Genomic DNA, 20776 nt, shown 5'->3' with positions numbered 1-20776 from the left:
ACTCTCCCCCCAGAAATATCCAAAGGAGTTTTTCCAGGAGCTTAGGTGAGTCGTTGCTTTCACTCCGCCATCTTGGCTCCGCCCCCCTACGCTACAGACTCTTAAGAACCAAGTAATTCTTCGTGTGCTCTTTCTCTCTTTCATACTTATCCATCATTATTAACATGCATAAAAGCACTTAATAAGTGCTTTTTCATTCATTCATTCACTCACTCACTCATTCAATTATTCATGCATGCATCCAACTAAATGCAGGACAGCAACAGCAACCAGCATAGGAAAGCCAGAAGAAATGAAATGTCAATAAATTGTAATCCTTTCCTCAAGATGACAGAGTATATGGAAACTGAACAGGCCAGCCCTCACCTAATTACTTTTTTCTCCTCTAACAGGGATAATAACAATCCCTCAGATATTGAAATGGGCCAGGGAAGCCTAGAGCCTGACGTTACATGAAACATGTACTAGTTGTGTGAGCCTGGGCAAGTCACTTAACCTGTTTTTAATCTCCTCAATTCTAAAATGGGGATAATAATAGCATCTGCTCACTGCTGTTGTGACTGCCACGGAGAAGGTACTATAAAAATGCTTATTCTCTTTCCTGCCTCCCCTCCCCAAATGTGCTAGGGCAGGGAGACTGAAGTCCAGAGAAGGTTCTAGTGAAGAACTCTGGAACCTGAAACTGTATTATTCTGTAAAAGAACTTGGGTTTTCCCCTACTGATCAGAAAGGGAAGGCAAAGAACAGGTGTACCTTGGTTCAGGACTTTACAGCACCTCTGCCAAGGCTGTTGTGCTCACGCTAATCCTGGCAGAGGCCACTGACCATACAGTACAGAATAATCTAGTACAGAATAATAACTTACTATGTGCCAGACATTGTGATAAATGCTTTACAATGGTTAGTCACTTGATCCTTGCAGGTATACCTTGGGAGGTAGAAGTGTGTGTGGGAGAAGACAGGTTATGAGGACTTTGGAGGTGAAACAGAAGATTTCACACTTTATCTCAGAGGTGATAAGGAGCCACTGGAGTTTATGCTGGCAAGTGGGAGGAAATGACACGGACAGAAGTATACTCTAGGAAGATCATTTTGACAACTGAGTGGAGGATGCACTTGAGAGAACTGTAGCAGGCAGAACAACCAGCGGGCTCCTGTGAAAGTTCAGGCATAAGAAAATGAGGGCCTGTGTTGAGGTGGTGCAGGTATCAGGAGAGAAGAAGGCAGATGTGAGAGACAAAGGCAAAATCCAAAGGTCTTGGGTATGGCGGGGTGAGCGACTAAGGAATCGAGGATGATTCCTAATATGTGAGCCTGGGTGATGGTGGTGCTCTTAACAGTAATGGAGAAGTTTGGAAATGGGATAAGAGACCGTGGAATATGATTGATATTCCAAAAGTCAAGAGACGGTTTACGACCAAGAATAGCAAAACAGTATAATCTTACTGGGTGGGGGGTGGGAAGTGGACGGGTCGGTAAGGAAGGGAATTAATAAAATAGAGCACGTCTAAAAATTGTTGATAAAAAGATGAAAGGTAAGCAGAAACTTTGAAATAAACATACAAGACCCCAAACAGCAAAAAGCAAATAAAACCGAGCATTTAAAAGTGACTATGTAGAAAGTGAAGTATTTACAGTCTAATGGGGAAATGTCCCCTCAGGGTCATTGAGGAGAAGCAGCAGGTGGTGGAAAATCAAAAGAGATCAGTGTCAAGAAGCCCTCAAGGAGACAGCATGCAGGAAAAGAAAGGGATCTACAATGTCAAAGGCTGTAGGTAGGTCAAAAACAGATGGAGATTGAGAAAAAGTTCATTAACTTCAGCTAACTTTAGAAAAGACTTAGAGCTGAATGATGAGGTGGGAAGCCAGACTTAAAAGACTGTAAGCTCCTTGAGAATGGGAACTGTTTTTCCTGTTCCTTGCAGATCCTACCAGTTACCCAGTATGGCTAGTGATAGCTTGGATTTCTTCCTTTCCAGACTGTTCACTCATATCACTTGCTTATTTATTAAGGGAAATGACTCTTCTCATGAATTAAGGATTAGTTCTTTATGTATCTTCAAACAACAACTTTATAACACAATGATTTTACCCCCTGGTAAACTTTTTGTAATTCAATTTTATTTAATTTTCATTTCTCAGCAGGCATTCATCAGTTCTCCATGTTGAGCTGGACAGCAAGTTTTACTCTGAATCCCCTAGAATTGTGGTTGGTTGTACTGATCAGAACGATTATTTAAGTCTTTCAAGGCTGATTATTTTACATATTGTTATCACATAATTGTTCTCCTATTTCTGCTCACTTTAATGTGCATTAGCTTACACAAGTCCTCCACAGTGTCTATGAAACTATTCCCTGATTAATTTCTTGTATTATAATATATATACGATATAATATAATACTAAAAATTTCTTACAGTATAATAACAATAACTTATTCAACTACTGTCCAATTGATGGAGACCTGACAATTTCCAATTCTTCGTATCCACACATGTGTCTTTCTTCTCCTTTCTTTGATAATTTTGGGGACGACTGTCCTGAGTTGTACGTTTAGATCCTGGTTGATACATCTTGTATGATCTTTATTGTGGCTTCTCTGTCACTGAATCCTTTCTTTCAGGTTGCTTGAAGGATTTTCTTTTCCTTCATCTCGGAGTCCTGCATTTTGGCTATACTATCCTTAGGAGTCTTCTTTTGTGCTTTTTTTCTGGAGACAACTAACTGGTGGTATTCCCTGGTTCTAAACTATCTAAGTGTTTTCTTGTAGGATTTCTCAGAATAGGAGACTTTCTCTTATTCTTGCTCTTATTGTCAGGTGGTCCAATTATCCTTAAATCATCTCTCTTTGATCTTTTTTCCAGGATAGTTGTTTTTCCTATTAACTATTTCACACACATCTTCTTCAGACTCAACTTTCTTTTATTTCCTGGTAGCTCATGAAATTATTAGCTTTCATTTGGCCAATTGTAATTTTGTATGGCTTACCTTTCTTCAGCACAGTTTTGTACCTCTTTTTGAAAGCTGTTACTCCTCTATTCATAAATACTTTAGTTCTTTTACGTTTTTTCCCCTCCACTGCTCCCATTTGGTTTGTAGAACTTTTTTTTAAGTCTTTAGAAAAGCAACTTTTCTTTTTAACTCTTCTAGGAATACTTGTTGTACCTGTTAGTCCTAAGCTCTGTGTATCTGAGGAGGGACAACGTCCATCTGACCTGAGTTTCTGTCCTCTTACATCCATCTGCTCCTTTCACAATTTTGACTAAAAGTCTACAAACTTTCAGGGCTCCCAAAGAGTGAGCAAGGATGAGGTCTGCTCACTGTCCTCCTGGTCTGGGCTTGGCCTAGTAGAGGACTACTGGATTCTATTGGGCTATTAGGGAGGTTGTAGGACTCAGAGCAACCAAAATGCTAGCTCCACTTTGGTGTGGGACTCCTATTTTGATTATTCCGCTGCAAGTTTCCATGCTGAGTTCAAAGATGAGATTTGGTTGGTACTCTGTTCCTGGTATCAGAGTCACATGGCTGTTGTTTGTTTTTGGTATTTGTTTCCTGCTGAGGACCCAAGTCAGGGACAGTTCCAGCCACCCTGGATCTGGTGATCTGGGAAGAGGACAAACGAGTTGCTAGATGGTACCTGTTTCTGAACACTGTGCTTTTCAGGGACCCCTTGGCACCTCTTTCAGCCTTGGCACTTCCTGCCCCAATGCCATGTCTTGGCCCTCTATCACTTGGTGACAGAATCTCTCAAGGCTCCATTCCTAGTGTAGGTATTTCCTTAAACCACCTTAGGCTGGAAAAATAATTCACTATGACTTTTTCCTTGCCTCTTCTCATCAGAATTTGATCTTTTGCATTTCCTAAGTGTGTTGGTGAAGTGTTCCTGCCCATCATCTTAAGTCCCTCCTTTCCTGTTTCCCCTCACTTTAACTGAGAGTTATTTTTAAAATCAGATGTAATCACAATTATCCACTTCACATTTCATGATTCTTCCCATGACATATTTTATTATGCACCCCTATCTAGAGCTGCTAAAGGTAATTTCTCCCCTAGACGTCTGGTTTCTTTATGATGCGATCTTTTATATCTAGTTATGTATCTATTTTAGGGTCATTTTGATATGTTGTCTGAAGTTTTGAACAACACTCAATTTCTCCTAGATTGCGTTTTGATTTTCATGGCAGATTTACTGAATAACTGCCATTCAGGGGTTAACAAAGTCTGAGCCACAAGGTTTGTTTCCTTCTGTACTTTGTATATATAATCAATTCCACTGACTGATCAATTGTTTTAGACAATACCAAATACCTTTTAGGTCCTATATTTAGGACCACTCTGGTAATGCTGCCTCCCTTCTCTGGCTTGGTTGTTTTTGTTTTGGTTTGGTTTGGGTTTTTTTTTTTTTTTGTTTTTTTTTTGTGTGTGTGTGTGATCATTTCCTTGGAGAATCCTAACCTCTGGTTCCTCCAAGTGAATTTTATCCATTTCTTTAGATCTATAAAGTAACTGAATGATAGTTTCATTAGATTACAATTCCATGTGTAAGTCACTTTAGGAAATATTATACTTTTGCTTCTTATTAGGAATATTGCTCCAATTTCTTAGGTCTACTTAACTTAATATTTTACATTTTATATTTTTTATGCTTGGTAGTTAATATAAATGAATATTGTCTGTCTGCTGGGTTATACTGAATATGTATAGGAGTGCTGATGATTTATGTACATGTACTTACTAACTTGCTTAAGGCCTCCCAAGAGCTCTCTAAGTAAACTGTCATATCATCTTTAAAAGCAGCAGTTTTTTGTTTCTTCCGCCCCCACAAATTAAGCAGTACATCAGATAAAACTGGTGATAAAAGACATCCTTGCTTAGCCTGCAGATCTTACCTCTCAGAATTTATGGACATAAACTTCTTGGGCATAAACTATCTCCATTCCACATAAACTTGGTTCTTGGCTTTAGAGTCTTAACAGCTACTATGTTAATCAAAAATTCATTTATTCCTTTTCTTAAAAAAAACTATTAAAACAAAACAAAGTGCTCTGGTTTTTGCAAAGATTTTTGGAATATGAAATATTTATATAATCATATGATTTTTATTTTCATTGATACAACTGATTATATCATTGCTATTTAAATGTGTTCTCCTATTTAAATTTTTCCATTACTGGAAACTCTTCTTGCCTGCTATAAACCCAGACTGGTCACAATATATAACTGCTGTGATATGCTCTTGTAGGGTCTTTGCTAATACTTTATTTAAAACCTTTGCCACAATCTTAATTGGGGATATTTGTTTATAGTTTTATTTTTCCATTGTCTCTCTTCATAGTTTAGGTATCAAGTTGCATTTGCACTAAAGAAGGGCCTTGGTAGGAAAAGTTTCATGTAATACTGTAATTCATTGTTTTATTTTAATATTCACTATAATTTGCTTATAACGTCTTCTGGTCGCAGATTTTTCCTTTGCAGTTAATTTGCTTGTTTTATTTTTCTGAGATCATGCTATTTAAATTCTAAATTTCTCATTCTGCTTATACGTTCATTTTATATTTTTTGATCCCTTTTGTGAGATTACACTTTAACACTAAAGATTAAATGTTTAATAAAAGCATTTACAGATTAAATATCAAAGTGTTAACTATAATGAGAAGGAGTACATCAGCAGTTGGGGGCAAGGAAGAAGATCTACCACCTCCAGAGGTAAACCATGCCACTTTGGACAGCTCTAAGGTTTAAGAAGTTTTTCCTAATTAAAAAAACAAAACAAAACAACTAGTGATGGAGTGAAGAGACCTAAATTCAGGAAAATCTGAGTTCAAATCCAACTTCTGACTCTAGCTGTGTGACTCTGAGCACACAATAGGACCTCCCTCAGAAGGTTTTTGTGAGGATCAAATGAGAGAATATTCATAAAAGCCCTTAGCATTTTATGAATGATTATTCCCTTTCCCCTTTTCCTAACATCAAGCCATCTGCTTCTTGTTCTTCCAAAATAGCCCTTCAGACACCTGAAGACACCTTCCATATCCCCCTAGTCTTTTCTCCAAGTTAAACATTTTCAGATTCTGTCCTTCTCTGGACACTTTCTAGCTGATCAATCGCTTTCTCGTAGCGTAGTGCCTAAAATCAAAAAATAATACTCTAGTCTGTTAAGGACATAACACTGTGTTATTATCACCTCCATATTCCTAGAAGATAGGTGCTATTTTAAGTTGCTGACACATTGTGAGTATGCAGTTCATTTTAATTTCTAGATCTTCTTTACAACTGCTGTCTGTCTATGCTGTCTACTTTTTTGTATCCAAATTCAAAACTCTATAATCAGTCCTACTGAATTTCCCTAATGCTGGATCTGGTCTGTTAGTTTTGTTTCATCTATAAATTTGATGAACATACCAACTATGCTATGAGGTAAGTTTATGACAAAAAAGTGAAACAGCAAAGAACCAGCTAACGATTACTTGGCTGTAATTACACAGACTCTTTCTGCCATATTGATAGTAAACTACTAACAAGTACTCTGAATTCAGCGAGCCAATCAGTTTAGAATCCATTTAATCCATGTATTTCCATCTTCTCCAGAAGCAGAGTAAGAGTAATAATGAAAGTTAGCATTTATATAGCACTTTTAAGTGGTGTGTGTGTGTGTGTGTGCATGTGCGTGCGTGCGTGAGTGCGTGTGTGTGTGTGTGTGTACACACATTAAAAAAAATCTCATTTGGTCATCACAACTCTGTGGTAGGTGCTATTATTATCCACATTTTACAGATGAGCAAATTAAGGGTGAGAGGTTAAGTGATGTGTCCGCTAGGCTCACACAGCTAAGTAAATGTCTGACTACAAGCCCAGGACTCTTAACTCATTGGTTTTCTTCCTGTTCCTTCTCAGTCTCTTTTCCTGGATCCTCAGCTAGATCATACACTCTAATCAACCCTCAAGCCCTCTTTTTCTTTTCTCAACCAAAATGCTAGGGAAAAAAAGATACTTATATTTGCAGACTCACCTGCTCAAACCTTTGCAGTCTGGCTTTGGACTTCATTATAAGCCTATGGAAATTGCCCTCTCCAAAGCTACCAATAATCTTTTACTTGCCAAATTTGACTCTCTATTGGTTAAATGAGATATTATTTATTTAAGGCTCAGCACAGTGCTTGGCACACAAATACCATATATTTATGTCCTTCTTCCCCCTTCTTTGTTTCAGATGTCTGACCAAACTTTTGAAGCCTCCTATGCTAGCTCATCTTTCACATCATATACCCTAACCAGATATTTCCTAAGGCTGTGTCTTTAAGGCACCTTCTTTTCTCCATTTACACACTTTCTTGCCAACCTTATCAGCTCTCAAATTTTTAATGATTCATTTGATGCAGATGACTCATAAATCTATATATCCTTCCTTGGTCCTTCTTTGAAATTTCAGTATCACATCCTCCCTTGCTTAAAGGGACCTTCACATCTGGTGTCCTGAAGCATTTTAGAATGAACATATTTAAAACTGAATTCATCAACTTTTCCTTAAAATCTCAACATTTTTTCCCCTTACCTTTCTATTTCTATCAAAAAACAACACCATTATTCCTGTCTCCTAGGTTCAAAGCCTTATTCTTGTCCTCAGTTTCCTTACCCTTCATTTCACATATTCAGTCATTTGACAAGTGACGTTTTCTGCTTCTACGTTATTCCTTCAACTCCTTTTCCATGTCTACCACCTCAGTTCAGGCCCACATTACTTCTTGTTTTGATTATTGCAACAGCCTGCTAGTTGGCCTATGTCTGCAGTTTCTCTCTACTTACACTCATCCTTCAAGACGTGGAGCCAAAGTGATTTTCCAAAGACATCGATGTCACTGCGCAATCAATTCCATTAGTCACTTAATCCTATTTGCCTCATTTTCCCCATCCGGAAAATGAGCTAGGAAAGGAATGGCAAACCATTCCAGTATCTTTGCAAGACTGAACAATATACATACAAGCACAAACTTTGAAAGACTTTCACAGTTTCACTACAGTCTATCTTTAGACTCTTCCTATCTTCTACATTCAAACAAAACTGGCCTTTTATCTTTTTCCTACATGACACATCACTTCACATTAACAAGTCCTTGCATTAGCTCTCACTGATTCTACTTTCTTCGCACCTTTACCTCATAGTTTCACTTTCTTGGGTCCTGAAAGAGCTCACACATGTTATTGCTGAACCTTGGTCAATGGTATTTGAGATAGTGATTAAAAAGAGATTGGAGAAGGGCAATGTTTTTCAGAGGAAGAAACCAAAAAAAGTATAGAAACTATTAAAATAGTGAGTTCTGCGTTGGACATGTTGAGTTTAAGATGTCTTCATCATAAAATTCAATATGTCTCAATAGCAGTAGGATATGAGAGATAGGAGGTCAGCAGAAAGACATGTCCTGAAAACCTGAAGAAGGGATGGTATGAAACTTAGAGAGAGGTGAAATTCAATCTGGAAGTTGAATTTGAACTCAGGTCTTTCTGATATCCAGAGTACCAAGGAGAAGAGGGTGATCAACACTGGCCAAAGCAACAGGGAGGTCTGGAAGGATTGAGAAAACATCATTAGATTTAGCAACTAAGAGATCATTGGGAACTTTAGAGAGAAAAATTTTAGTGGAAGGATGAGGTTAGACGCCAGGGATTAAGAAGAGAATGAGAAGAGAGAGTAAGAAAACATATCTACTATAGATGACTGCTTTAAGTAGCTTAGCCACAAAAGACTGGAGAGAAATGAGATGATACATCTCCTATCAATCAGGTGCCTTTTTCACTCAGTCGATCCCTGTCTCCTGTGACGAGGTTGTCTTCCTCCTTACCCAGGATCACCTCCTACCTGGATTACTGCAGTATATTGTCTGCAGATGGGTCTACCTGTTTCAAGTCTCCCACCATGCAATTCATTCTCCACTTAGTCACCAAAGTGTTTGTTTTTTCTAAAGTGAAGTTCTGACTATGTCAGCCTCCACTTGGCCCACTCCCATTCTATAAATACCAATGTCTCACTATCACTTTTAGGTCCAAATGTGAAATCCTTTTTGATATTAAAAACCCATCATGAGCTCCCTCCTTACGCCCTCTCTCAGTTCCCATACTCTTTCCTCTATTGGATCTTCTCCTCCCCCTCTCCCCGGCACTTGACACTCTTCTCATTTCTTATCCTAACCATCATTCTGCTTTCTTAAGGGGTTCTTAAAGGGCTCATTCAGTGTCAGTCCTGTTAACTGTGGATAATGCTGAAGGGTCTGTTCTGTAAGGCTTTCCCCCTTTATATCATCTTATTTGGTGAACTACCTGACAAGAATATTCATTATCCTGTACTTTCTCCTCTTAGGGACTAATTCTATGGGAAGATCCTGGAACCTATTGTTTAATAAGAGGTAACATTCAAACGTGTCAGTTACTGTACCAAGGACTTTTCAATTAATACTGCATTTGATCCTGATTCAGGTGGGAGCTGTTTTCATCCATGTCTTACAGATGAGAAAAATGAGGTAGGCAATGCCCACAGTTAGATATCTGGTAAGTGTCTGAAGATTTAAATTTGTATTCCTGTCTCCAGACCTGGTGCTTTATCCACCGTGCCACCCTTTATTCCCCCAGGGAGCGGAGCCAACAAAAGATCAAGCTGAGACATTTTTCCAGCCTAAACAATGGAGGAGACTGGCAGAAAGGTCCCAGTTGTGGGCCTTGCAGGTGGCTGTAACAGCGGCAGTGGCAGGACCTTTGAGAACTCTTAGCCCAGAGACGGTAAAGGGAGTCAGAAAATTAATCTGAAAGGGACCAAAAGGGACCCTTCACTGACACTTGGTGCAGGAGCAGTGCACTCTATCGCCCATATGCAGTTCTGGGTTGGTTGTCATTGGTCACAAGAAAGGAGGGGCCTTGGTCACAGTTCCAAGGTCATGAGGAGTACTAGTACTTGTGGATAGAATAGGATAAAAAAAAAGCAGCATGAAAAAGCCTGAAGCTTGGAACAGTGCCTCCCCACCCCCAAGGGAGCAGAGCACAGTAAAGTTAAAGGCAAAAAATAGGGAAAGAAAAATGAGCAAACAACAATGGCAACAAGATCTTGACCATACAAAGTTACTATAATGTGAAGGAAGACCAAGACATAAACTCAGAAGAAGATAATAGTGTGAAAGCAGCTACAAGCAAAACTTGATAGAAAAATGCACAACATTTTATATGTTGCTTCTCCCATTAGAATGTGGGCCCCTTTAAGGATAGGGACCTTAGGGAGTCCTTTATCTCTAGCATACAGCCCCTGACACATAGATTTAAATGCATGTTTACCTAGTATTTTTAAATGGAACAAAAGAAGGGTGATGATGACAAAGCTTATGTTAAAATGGAAAAGCATCCTATTCTTCACTTTTAATAAGTTTCACATATATCCAATATAAAGTAGCTACTATGAGAAAGTTTTGAAAAACTGTTTTTGCTGCAATTAAGTTTATTATTGTTGTTTTTTATGTTTTACATAGGCAGAGAGATAGAATAGAATGTTGGACCTGGAGTTAAGAAGACTTTCCCTCAGTCACTTGTTAGCCAAATGCTGTTGAGCAATTCATTTAACCTCTCCCACAGTTGCTGGGACAATCAAATGAACTACTAAATGCGCTTTGCAAACCCTAAGTCGCTATACAAACACTAGACCTTTTTACTTTAAAAGGGAATCCTCCATCCACAACTAAAATTTTATGAATGATTTTACCATGTAATAAATATGTATTTGAGAACCGATTTTTTTAAAAAAAGGATTCCGCTCTAAAAATGTCACTGTTCTCTATGCATGTTTTTTAAACTTCATCCCAAACTCTTTCAAATGGAGTCAATAATTTGGAGTTGTTTCAAACCACCCAGAATAAGTTATTTGAAGATGAATCTACTTTGCAAATGTCAATTTTCAAATTATGCTTACTTGTTTGATTTGATGAAGACGACTACTAGAAATACGAACAGGAGACGAAGGCAGCAACTGTAAAGCAATAGGGGAAATTTCAGCTATCACAATACTTAGAAATATTGAAGCAATATTTCCTTAAGATTTAACCTTGTAAATATTACACCTCAGTTGAGAATATTATATGTGGTATGAACCTCTACTAATGTTCTTTGGTGCATTATTGTGGTTTAGAGGTAATCTGAAACTGGTAGGTCTTGCAAAGCTAAAAAGACTTCAAATAGTACATCTTTAACGTATGTTGTCCAACAATCAGCAAACTGAAGTTTTAAAGGATCACCAAGGGCTGACTATCAGTGACTATCACTATCACTATCGGTGACTATCAGAAGTTTATATCCCTAACAACTCATCATTCCATTGCTAGATATCACCTATGTCTATTTAAGATGTGCAAAGATTAACAATCCATGTCAGTAAAATATCCAGGAACATACACTGACACACTGAAGCAGAGACTTGGAACTATTGAGAATGTGTGATTATTTGAAAATACATGCAATTTAAATACACCAATACAGATATACATATATGTGTACACACACACACACACACACACACACAACACATGGAATTACTTAGGCCAGACTCATTGCAGATACCACCTATCTTGGCATCTACTCCAGCCAGATGGAATAAATGGCTATTTCCTTCATTCTTCAACAGTTTCTTGTTATCTGACTCTGGCTTCAAGAACCCAGCATCATCAATACTGACCCCGTCCCTGGGCCCCATCCCCCCCATCCCCAGTTCCACTGCAGCATTAAGAAAAGACTTGCTGGAAACCCTGTATTTTGTCTTTAAAAGTGTAAAGAAACAATAGATGCAGAAATGTTATGTAGATTAAAACTGAAAAGGCAAGTAAAGAAAATTTTCATTATTTTGAGAATTATTCCTTCCACTTATGCCTGCCCAACAAGATTAAAATCTGGTAACACTGATCTCAAAGATTGTTTGTGAACCATTCACAGACACTGTAGTCCCAGCATAAAAAGTAACAAATAAAATGAACATGCCATAACTAGAAGAGTGAAATTACTCTAAAATAAAGTTGAAATTTTTTATTAATAATGAAGATATTAAAAAGCAAATTCTTAAACTGCTATTTATATTGGCTCACTGTCACGGATTATCAATGTTACTTATTCTTCTCACCTGAGGAAAAATGCAGTCAAATTAGCAAATTTCAGTCAAAAGAAAAATGCTGCTAAGTGAAAAAGCATTCTTGGTTCTTATTCTGTGTTATTAGACTTCAGTCCATTAGCAGTGGTATCTTAGCAGTGGTAGTTCTTCAAGTTCAGTGGGTCACATTTTTCAAAAAGCTTTCAGCTTGAAGCCTACAATTTGGTTCCATGACTACAAGAAATTTTTCTTTACTTTCTAATGAGATAAAAATACCTTTGTGAACTCATTTCCTATAAGTTACAGCCAAAGGAGCGACAGAGTCTATGCCTTATAAGCACAGAGGACTTGTACAAATACCTAAAGAGAGTGGAAGTTTAACAAGACGTTTTGAGAGAGAGAAAAGCAGACTGACAGAGACCGAGAAAAGAAAAAACAAGACGTTCTTCTTCCATGCCTGGAACTCACCTCCTGCTCGTAGGCTTTCCACTCTTGGAGTGGATTCCCCGCAGCCTTCACTACCCCTGATTGCCCTAATTATCTTGATTCTATTCCATATGTGCTTATTACCTACATACTTAGATATGTACATGCATACTCTCCAGATAAAATGTGTTTGTGAACCCACTGCCTAGCACAGTGCATGGTAACCTCATCAATGTTTAAGAAATACTTATTGAGTGATCAAGTGGATGAATGACAAGAAGTGATTTTTCAGCTTCTTTGAAGGAGACTAGACGCTGTTAGAGGAGACAGTGAAGAGAGAGTGCATTCTAACATAGAGAAAAGACAGCCTGTGAAAAGATGCAGAAATGCAGATAAATGCTGTTTATAAGGAAGAGCAAGAGGGTCTCTTCAATCATTGCCTATGCTATTGCGTTATTTTCTTCATTTCTTTTTAAGCTACTTGTTTCTCAATTCTGTCCTCCAGAACTCTAAGTTCATTTTTATTTCTTTGGTTCTTCTACATGTTTATGCACCAGACTGAATTCTGATCAGGAAAGCTAAGATTGAGCACAATGGAGACAGAGGGCTGGGGGCAAGAGCTTTGAGGGGCATGTGCTGGTTATGGCAATGAACATTTAGCTACCTATGGACTGAGAGAAAACAAGGAAAGGGTACCAAAAGGAGGTCCCAAGAGATTCTGTGCAAGGGCTGGGTGCATGAATGGGGCCCTCTGGCAACTCTATAGCCCACCACCCCACAACTGGGTCACAAATTTAGGACAGAAAGGATTTGCCGTGACTGTGACTGAACAAGGAACAAGTTGTGGAAGCAAAGGGTTAGCTGTGTGGCGCTAAGCCCAAAAGCAGAACACAGGAGCCAAAACCAGAGCAGAGCTGGCAGTCTGCTAAACCTGAAGAGACTTTTAAAAAATTATTTTGTTTTTAATTCATGGAATAAAACACATTTCCGTAATCAACTACTCACAAATTGTAATTCTTTTAAAATATACAAGAAAATTATTATGTACATTTCTTCTGCCCAAGAGATGGCTACCATTTAACATGAATCTGTGTGTTTGTGTGTGTGTGTGTGAAATTATAATACACATACTGCTTCTATTTATCAGTTTTTTTTCTTTGAGTGGAGACAGCATCTTTCTTCATATGTCCTTTGTACTTAATTTGGGTATTTATGGAGACAAAATCATGTATTTGCTCAAAGTCATTCTGTTTTTCAGTGTTTACTTTTTCCACGTTACAAGTAAAAACAATTTTTTAGTATTGTTTTTTAAAACTTTAAGTTCCAAATCTTCTCCCTTCCTTTCCCTCCCCACTTCCCCTCACTGAGAAGGCATGCAGTTTGATACAAAGTTATACATATGTAGTCATGGAAAACACTTCCATAATAGTCCTGTGAAAAAGTAACCATATAACTCCATCCTATGCCATCCACCCCCTATGTTAATTAGATTCTCTGCTTTGACCTAATAATAACTAATAATTAATGCTAACCTAATACTGAGAAAGACCTCATGACTTACAAACATCATCTTTCCATGAAGGAACATCAACAGTTCACCTTTAATGAGTCCCTTATGTCTTCTCTAGAGAGCTGAGTTAAATTTTCTATTCAGCTCTGGTCTTTTTCTCAAGAATGCATGGCATTCTTCTACTTCGTTGGGATTCCATTTTTTCCCTCATGGATTACACGCTGTTTTGCTGGGTAAATGATTTTGGTTTAATTCCCAGCTCCATTGATCTCAAGAATATCATACTCCAAGGCCTCCTTAATGTAGAACCTGCTAAATCTTGTGTAATCCTGATTGTATTTCCACAGTACTTGAATTGCTTCTTTCTGGCTGCTTGCGATATTTTCTCCTTGACCTGGGAACTCTGAAATTTAGCTACAATATTCCTGGGAGTTTTCCTTTTGGGAGATGATCAGTGAATTTTTTCCATTCCTATTTTACCTTCTGGGTCTAGAGTCTCAGGGCAGTATTCCTTCATAATTTCTGGAAAGATGATATCTAGGCTCCTATTTTTGGCATGGCTTTCAGCCAATTTTTAAAAAATTGTCGTGTTCATAAAACATCTTATCGAAATATGCTGTTCAGCCAACAATTTTTAAATTATCTCTCCAGCATCTATTTTCCAGGGCAGTTGTTTTCCCAGTGAGATATTTTGCACCGTCTTCTATTTGTCCCTTCTTTCAGTTTCATTTTATTGCTTCTTGATTTCTCACAGAGTCATTAGTTTCCATGTGTTCCATTCTAATTTTTAAGAAATTATTTTCCTCAGTGAACTTTGGGATCTCCTTTTCCATTCTGCCAACTCTGCCTTTTAAGGGATTCTTCTCCCCACTGTCTTTTTGGACCTCTTTTAGCATTTGGCCTCGTCTATTTTTAAGTATTTTTCAGTATTTTGGGGAGTCTCCTTTAGTCTTGTTTTCATGATTCTCTTGCATCACTCTCATTTCCCTTTCCAATTTTTCCTCTTCTCTTCTCTTACTTGATTTTCCAAATTCTTTTTGAGCTCTTCCATGGCCCAAGACCAATTCACATTTTTCGGGGAAGCTTTGAATGTAGGAGCTTCGACTTTGTGGTCTTCTCCCGAGTGTGTGTTCTGATATTCCTTGTATAAGAGTCAGAGGGTTTTTTCACTGTTTGCTCATTTTCCCAGCCAATTCCAAATTTCCCCATAGTTTGGCTCTGTGATAAGCTTGGACTCTGCTTCCAAGGGGGTAGCTTCCAGGAACTTGCAAGTTTTCCGTTCTTCCAAGGAGGTATGATCTAAGCAGAGCTGTTTACCCCTCTCTTGACCTGTGCTCTGGTCAGTGAGTGACCACAAGCACTCTTTTCTGCCTTTAAACTATGAAGAAGATTCCCTCTCCACTGCCACCACAAGCTCCACCATGCCAGCCCTTCTCCTCACCCTGGTACTGCGGCAGAGATCCAAGCACTGGCAAAGCAACAGAGTCCTACCCTAGTGCTAGCTGTCTCCTTTTGACCATTGACTCAATCCTCTTACCGTCTGCGGGCTGAGAGCTCTGGAAGCAGCCACCACTGCCACGGCTGTGCCACTGGCACTGCAGTCCCGCCCAAGGCCTGCTCCTGGATTTCTGCAGTTGGGAAAGTGCTGGGGCTGGGAATGGACTGCACTCCTCTCTCAGCCTGGAGGAACAGACTTTTCCTGTCGACCTTCCAGGTTGTCTTGGGCCTGAAATTTGCCTCACTTTGTCTTTTTGTAGGTTCTGCTGTTCTAGAATATTTTAGTCATTTTTAAAGGTATTTGGTGGGGTTTGGGGGAGAGCTCAGGTTAGTCCCTGTCTTTCCTCTGCCATCTTGACTCTGCCTCCTCAAAGTCATTATTAAAACAATACTGTTATTCCTGCATACCATAACTTCACTCTTCACTATTTTGTGCAAGACTTTTCACGTTTTTCTAAAATCACTGAGCTCATTATTTTTTATAACACAGTAATATTCCGTCACAATCATTTGCCGTAACTTGTTTGGCCATTCCCAACGTCCAATTCTTTGCTACCACAAAGACAGCCGCTTTAAGCTATTTTAGAACGTATAAGATCTTTTCCCTTTTTCCCTAATCATCTTTGGAAATAGACCAAGCAGTGGTATTGCTGGGCCAAGGGCGTATTAGTAGTTTAATAATTCTTTGGGCATAATTCCAGATGGCTCTAAAAAAATGGTTGTATCAGTTCACAATTCCACCAACAATGAATCAGTGTGCCGATTTTTCCACATCCCTTCCAAGAGTTGTCACTTCCCCCTTCCATCATTTTATTCAGGCCGGAAGCTGTAAAATGATAGCTCAAGGTTGTTCTAATCTGCATGTCTCTAATCAATAATGACTTAGGGCATTTTTTAATAACTACAGCAGTGAGGCCAGCAATACAAAGTCAGCACGGTGCTAGCCTAGTTGTTGTATGCCTGCGAAACATGGACAGTCTATCAGCACCATGCCAGGAAATCGAACCACGGTACCAGACACTGAGGTCCTTACTCCAGCTAAACTGCTAAGCATTCAAACTATGCTTCCGAGAGTGCAACTCAGATGGGCTGGCCATGTTGTTTGAATGCAAAACATATGCTTGCCAAAAAGACTATCTTAGGGAGAACTCACACAGGGCAGGTGATCACACGGTGGTCAGAAGAAGTGATACAAGGACACTCTCAAGGTTTCTTTCAAGAACTCTGAGACTGTGTGACATGGGAGACACTGGGCCAGGACCACTCAGCACAATATACCCACATCAGAAAAGGTGCTGTGCTCTATGAGCAAAGCAAAATTGAACCGGCTCAGGAGAAACGCAACATCAAGTACACATTTAGAGTATCCACCCCAAATATTCACGTGGACTTTTTGTGCCCGATCTGTGGTAGAGCATTCTGAGTTCATATTGATCTACTCGGCCATAGCTGGACACACTGAAACTTGACTTTGTCGTAGTGTTATCATTTTGGTCCTCTTTGAGAAGGAAGGACAACCACCACCACCACCACCACCACCACCACCACCACCACCACCACCACCACCACCGCCACCCACATAACTATAAATTGTCTTGATTTTATTGGAAAACTGCCTGCTCATATCCTTTGACCATTTATCAGTTGGGGAGTGACTCATATTTTCAAAGATTTCACAAAGTTACAAAAATTATATCCCCAATTTTCTGCTTTTCTTCTGGTCCGGCTGTATTTATTTTACTTGTACAAGAACTTTTTAATTTAATGTAACTGAAACTGTGCACTTTACACATAACTCTACCTCCATCTCTTTGTTTATTCACAAAATGTTTGCCTGTTCACAAGTTTGATATGCAATGCGTTCCATGTTCCTCTAATTTTCTTTGAAAATTATCTCTTTATATCTGGGTCATGTATCCATTCTGATCTTGCCTTGGCAAATGGTGTGAGATACCCTAAATGCCCCATTTCTGCCATGCTGCTTTCCATTTTTCCCAAGAATTTTTTTAACGAAATAATGAATTCTTACCCCCAAATCTTAAGGTTTTAACATATATTTGGATTACTATATTTATTTATAATTATTTGCTGCTGCAAATTACACACCTACTCTCTTCTACTCATCTACATTTCTGTTTCTTGGCCAGTACCAGATAATTTTGATAATTACTGCCTCAAAATATAATGTAAAATCTGATATTGCTAAACCTCATTCCTTTATGCTTTTTTTCGTTACTTCCTTTGATACTCCTGTTTTTCCAAATGATTCTTTTATAATTTTTTTCCAACTCAGTAAAGTACTTTCGTTGAGTAACTTAATTGTTGGGTAGTTTAATTAAATTGACATTTAATAATGTCAGTGATGGCGCTGATGGCAAAATTACCACTTTCATTAATTATACTCGCCCTGACATTATTTAAATCTGATTTTATTTGTATAAAAAGCTGTTTTTGTTTTTATTTTCTTTACATGTATTTCCTGAGTTTGTTTGGGCAGGTATACTCCCAGGTTTTTTGTACTGCTGAGACCCCTAGAGTCATTTAAAATGGGGTACTTTTTACTATCACTTCTTGCAGAGTTTTATTTGTGCTACATAGGAATCCTGATGATTTATGCGGATTTCCTTTGTATATTGCTACTTCGATAAAATTATTAATTCTCTCAACTAACCGTTTAGTTGAACCTTCGGGATTTTCCAAGAATGTCATTGCATTGTCTGCAAAAAGCGATAGTTTTACCACCTCATTCCTCATTCTGATTCTTCCCATTTCTTTTTCTTCTCTTATTGCTATTGCTAGGACTTCCAAAAGATTATTAAAACAATATTGGTGACAGTGGGCATCCTTGTTTCACACTTCATCTCAGTGGGGAGGCCTTTAGTTTATCCCCAATGCAGATAATGCTTGCTGATGGTTTTGAGATAAATGCTTTTTATTTTATCAGTTTTTATGAATTTAATTTTTTTAAATCAGTTTGAGGACAAATCCATGTGTGCTTTCAAGTGTTTTTAACAGGGGTGCGTGTTTATTTTCTGCATCCATTGATATAATCATGTGATTTTTTTTTTACCTTTATCATTGATGTAGTCAGTTATGGTAATTGGTTTTCTTTTATGTTAAAGTCTCACTTGATCATAATATTTGATCTTTGTAATAGACTGTGGTAATGTTTTAGCTAGTATTTAATGAAATTGGTCTATAATTTCCTTTTTTCTGTTTTTACTCTTGCTGGTTTAGGCATCAGTTATCATATTTGCTTCACAAAAAGAGTTAAGTAAAATCCCTTCTTTACCAGTTATTCCAAATGGTTTATTTAATATTAGAATTAGTTGATCTTTAAATGTTTGATAGAATTCACTTGCTAATCCATCTGGTCCTGGTGGTTTTCTCTCAGGAAGTTCACGTATGGCCTGTTCAATGTCTTTTACTGAAAGAGATCTATATAGATGTTCCATTGCCCCTTCTGCTAACATAGGCAATTTATATTTTTGCAAATATTCTTGCATATCGTTTAAATTGTTAAATGTATTGGCATACAATATTATTATATTATACAATATTATTATTATTATTATTATACATTATTATTATTGGCATACAATATTATTGCTTTAATTTCATCTTTATATGTGGTATAGTCACCCTGCTTATTTTTAATACTAATGATTTGGTTTTCTTCTCTTTTTAACCAAATTACCAATTGCTTATCTATTTTGTTCTTTGTTCATAAAACCAACTCGTAGCTTTATTAATTAACTCAATGGGTTTTTTTTTACTCTTGATGTCATTAGTCTCCCTTTACTTTTTAAGATTTCCAAATTACTGTTTAATTAGGGATTTTTAATTTGCTTTTGTTCTGCTTTCTATTTAACTGTGTGTCCAAATCATTACTCTGCTCTTTCTCTGTTTTACTGATGTAAGTATTTAGAGATAAACATTTCCCTCTAATCACTGTTTTGTTTCGTATTCTGATATGTTATCTCATTGTTGTCATTCTCCTTAATGAAATTATTAACTGTTTCTACAGTTTGTTTTTTAACCTACTCATTCTTTAAGATTGGGTTGTTTAATTTCCGATTAGTTTTTAATCTATGTTTCTGTGGTTTCTAATTAAATATCATTTTTATTGCATTATGGTTTTTCAAAATTTTTCCTTCTAAGTGTAAAATTTTAATGTACTAATACATGGTTAATCTTGGTTAAAAAAAAAAAAAAGTACCCTAAACTGTGGAGGACATGGTGTAATCCTTTCGATTCCTTTCAGTTCTCTCCAGATATCTATCATACGTAACTTATCTAAAATTTTTTTCATTTCCTTAGTTTCTTCATCATTTATATTTTGGTTAGATTTATCTAGTTCTGAGAGAAAATCTTTTCCCCAGGAAAAAAAAAAGTCCCATTTCACAGATATATTACAGAATGGGAGAGTAAATGGTTAATAAGACTTCCTGGCATTTAGCTGAGACACTTCTGACAAAAGCAAACCAGGGACCAAAACACTGGGCAATTCACCAGTTTTCACATAGAAATTATGGCCCCTTCCTCCTGCCTTTGTTGTTGTTTTAATTGTCATTCTTTCAAGAGCAAGTCAGTTTTTTTCTCATTTCCCATGTCATCTCTGCATCAAAAAGACCCTTCGGTATGATGTTAATTCTTCTGTGGGATTTAAGATAAGTTTTCACTTGCTTCTCAAGTGAAAACTCCACCACCATCACAAACCAGAGAGAAAATAAGAAGTTAGAGGGACACTGCGTATGCAAAGCTGGGTGGGGGAGCTCCAAAAGTACGTTGGAGCTTACGCTGTTAAGTGGAAACATCTCTTTTACCTAAATCTCGGGCAGGATAATGAAGTAGGGAAAAGCATGTTGAAATTGAAGATTTAAAAAAATCAGTTACAAGGCAGCTTCTTTGTTGACTACGATAACCAAAATGGGGAGTATGGTATTCTTCTAAATATATGTATACAGATGTAAGTGGGGCTTAGTTTCTCTTTTATAAACAAAATTTAAAAGTAAGCTGTTCAGAGCACACACATGCAAATGCAAATACACACACACACACACACACACACACACACACAACTTATTGCTTTCCTTTTCCTTGCCAGCCCCCATGTTAGCAGTATCAAAACAGAAGAAATTTAGACAACAGAATTTCAGACCAAACATCTTTCTTCCTCCCTCCCTGCAGTGTACAGATCAAGTCCAAAGACAAGAAAACAGGCTGGAAGGAAAAGC

The 20776-nt window shown here is 37.8% G+C and overlaps 1 protein-coding gene across 1 annotated transcript in view; it reads right to left on the bottom strand.

Annotated features, from left to right (window-relative positions):
- Window positions 1-19045, bottom strand: part of LOC140517022 (P2R1A-PPP2R2A-interacting phosphatase regulator 1-like) — a 46987-nt gene extending 27942 nt beyond the window's left edge. The window contains exons 1-4 of the mRNA XM_072627870.1: window positions 18898-19045; window positions 18211-18340; window positions 15580-15670; window positions 10943-10999 (exon numbers count right to left, since the gene is read on the bottom strand). Coding sequence (XP_072483971.1) covers window positions 10943-10999; window positions 15580-15670; window positions 18211-18340; window positions 18898-19045 — 426 coding nt within the window. The remainder of the gene's footprint in view (window positions 1-10942; window positions 11000-15579; window positions 15671-18210; window positions 18341-18897) is intronic.
- Between the last annotated feature and the right edge of the window lie 1731 nt (window positions 19046-20776).

The sequence above is a fragment of the Notamacropus eugenii genome, assembly GCF_028372415.1.
Source record: "Notamacropus eugenii isolate mMacEug1 chromosome Y unlocalized genomic scaffold, mMacEug1.pri_v2 SUPER_Y_unloc_7, whole genome shotgun sequence".
Lineage (NCBI taxonomy): Eukaryota > Metazoa > Chordata > Mammalia > Diprotodontia > Macropodidae > Notamacropus > Notamacropus eugenii.
This window is presented reverse-complemented; position numbering and strand designations above follow the sequence as displayed.